At 36.4% G+C, this 2860-nt stretch overlaps 1 protein-coding gene across 1 annotated transcript; it reads left to right on the top strand.

Annotated features, from left to right (window-relative positions):
* The first annotated feature begins 559 nt into the window (after positions 1–559).
* On the top strand, positions 560–2834 carry LOC106770150. Its single transcript, XM_014655972.1, has 7 exons — positions 560–955; positions 1052–1177; positions 1270–1952; positions 2132–2213; positions 2291–2380; positions 2460–2582; positions 2664–2834. The coding sequence occupies exons 1-7, from the start codon at positions 560–562 to the stop codon at positions 2832–2834; spliced, it is 1671 nt and encodes a 556-aa protein (XP_014511458.1).
* The last annotated feature ends 26 nt before the right edge of the window (positions 2835–2860 follow it).

The raw sequence follows: 2860 nt of genomic DNA, 5'->3' as shown, positions 1-2860 counted from the left end.
GAACCAAGTGTTTGTGTGAGGAAGACTATGATCTGTGCCCTATGACCATGTGTAATCGCTTACAGGAAGCCTGTAAGCGATTACCAGGGAAAAAACTTTTAGGCTAAGTTTTTGTTCATGAATTGTTGAACTTGGTTGTCTTTACGTTACTTTGTGCATTAAAAGTCTTTGCAATTGTTATTGCAGGTAAATATTTGAAGGATCCCATTAGTTAACTCCAAAATGGAATCGTCCAAAAGCAAAGTATGTATATGTTTGTCCAATTTGAATTTTTTGTTGTTTAGGAGCAGCGTATTGTTTTTTATAAATTTATTATGTTTTGTAGTGGCAAGTTCGAGCTTGGATGGATACATCATACATTGTCCACATGAATTCTTTACTAAAGTCAAGGCATGTGAGTCGCATAGTTGAAACTCCTTTTAAGTGTTGTTTAGGAATTGTAGAGCCTATAGACCTGAACCTGAAATTGTTGAAACAATTGGTACGTCGTTGGGTTCCCCAACATCAATCATTCAGAGTTAGGCAACAATTGGTTTCTTTCGATGTGGTTGACGTGGTTATGACTTTAGGATTGGGAGTGGGGGGTTTGGAGATCTCCTTCGATGAATCAATTGTCGGAAAAGTTGGTGAACTGTTTAATTCCAGTAAAACGAAAGCAAAAGAGTTGATAAACATGTTTGATAACATTGTTGGTGATGATGATCTAGATGTAGATGTCGTCTGTCGTTTGTATATTTTAGTTTGCTTTGTTGAGTTTTTTTTCGCTAGGAACTCAAGGCATGTTTCTAACATGCCTTGTGTAGTGCTAGATGATTTAGATAGTTTGTGTAATTATGATTGGAGTGGTGCTATACATACGTATCTTGTACATAGTCTCAACAGATGTAATAAGAAATTATTGACTGGAAAGATTGCTGATTCTATAAGCATTAGTGGTAGTGCTGTTGTGTTGCAGGTATGATTCAATGTTCTTGTTTGTTGTATTAAGTCATTCAGTAAAGTGAAATCATTGGAAGAAGTTCTTTGATAACTTTGATTGCTTTCATTTTAGCTATGGGTGTACGAACGCCTAGGTTTGCATTCTCAGCCATCTTACAAGGTATTTCTGCGACTTAAGCGATTTCGTTCCTTAAGTTATGGGACCAAAGTAATAGATCTTTTGTTTAGGAAAGGGGAGGTGAGTAAGTATTTTAAGTAAAAAGATTATTTAATTTTTGTCACATTTAATTTTTGTTATTTGATTGAGGTAATTAATTATCATTGTCATAGGTACACTTTGATTGGTACATTCGATCCGTTGAGCGTCACAATCCCATCATCCGTAGGGCATTCAATATGGATGCGGTGGCGAGGACTGCAAAAGCACCTGAAAAAGCTGAAAATAGTTGTGAACCTCCACGTGCTGGAAGATTGGAAAAAGTTAGAAAAAACAACCAGAAAATAAAAAGTCTTAATGATGAAATTGTTGCTATAAGGAAGGCGTTAAGTCAACGAAGAAAGACTGGAAGGTTTCACCAAAATATTTCCGTTGACGAAGCTAGTGTTGATGTTGTGGGTGAGGGGAATGAAGGAGGTGTCCAAGAAGCAACTATTGATGATACAGTTGCAGACGAAGCAGGTGCTGGTGAAGGAGTTGCTGATGAAGCAGCTTTTGGTGAAACAGCTGGAGATGAAGATGGTGTACATGAAGAAGAAACAACTGCAGCACCTGTTGATGAAGCTGCTGCAACTGCAACACCTGTTGATGAAGCAGCTGCACCTACAACAGCTGTTGATAAAGCACGTGCAGATGAGCAACCTGTTCATGAAGCAGTTGCACACGAACAAGGTGTTGACGAAGCTATTGCAGATGAAGATGTTGTTGATGAATTACCCCCACGGGATCCACCAACTTTCGTTGACATTGGTGGTGATGATGACGAAGCTGATCAAATAATTCCACATGTACAATCGTTGGTTGTAGAGCCTTTACTACTATTCATGCCGATCTAATCACAAGGGTTCATTTGGAGAAGTTGTACTACTTTATGACTCGAAAAGATATTGTAGTAAGGTAACATAGTATTAAATTATTTATGTTATTAATGTATAATGATATTTGGTACATGATATAATATTGTTATTTTTTCAGCTATGTTTGTGAAATAATGGGTCAACTGTTGATAACGAGGGACTGTAGCTCCTTAGGGCCTCGAGAATGTGTTGACAACATGGTAAATATATTATTGACTTTTAGAAGTTGATATTAAAGTTGAATCAGTTGATGTTAAAGTTGTTTATTGTTTTCTAGGTTATAATTTTTGTAGCAACCATGTTTATGTATTTTGAAAAAAGGTCAACTGGAGTCATAAAATGGATGATCTTCAGTCCAATGTTTGCGGTAAAAACTAACATTAAAAATTGTTTTTATTTTTGATATGTTATAATGTTTATTGATTAAGGTTGTTGTTTTTTTTAAGACTCACTTACTAACTGACAATAAGAGGCGAGTTGCCAAAAGACATGTCTGGCAAGTTATAGATTACCAGCCTTATTTTCGACACGATCTAGTACGAGTTCAAGATTTATTATCTGCTGATTGGGTGAGTAAGTTGTTGTTATTGATGACTTAATAGTTTCTTTAGTTAGTAGTTTTATTTTGACATATCCGAAATGTTACTTAGGTTTTCATCCCAATTGTAACCAAGAATCACTGGTGGTGCTATGCACTGAGGGTCTACACCATGCAGTTTTTTGTTATTGACTCATTGGAGAAGGGAATCAGCGGACGTGCTGGGATTGACCGAAGCATTGTACGTTTTACTGTTGATGTTCAGTTGTTCAGTTGTCATTGATGAAGTTGTTGGTAATTTGACTATTT

This window comes from Vigna radiata, chromosome 8, assembly GCF_000741045.1.
Source record: "Vigna radiata var. radiata cultivar VC1973A chromosome 8, Vradiata_ver6, whole genome shotgun sequence".
Lineage (NCBI taxonomy): Eukaryota > Viridiplantae > Streptophyta > Magnoliopsida > Fabales > Fabaceae > Vigna > Vigna radiata.
The sequence above is the reverse complement of the archived record's forward strand: the minus strand, read 5'-3'. Positions and strand labels throughout refer to the sequence as shown.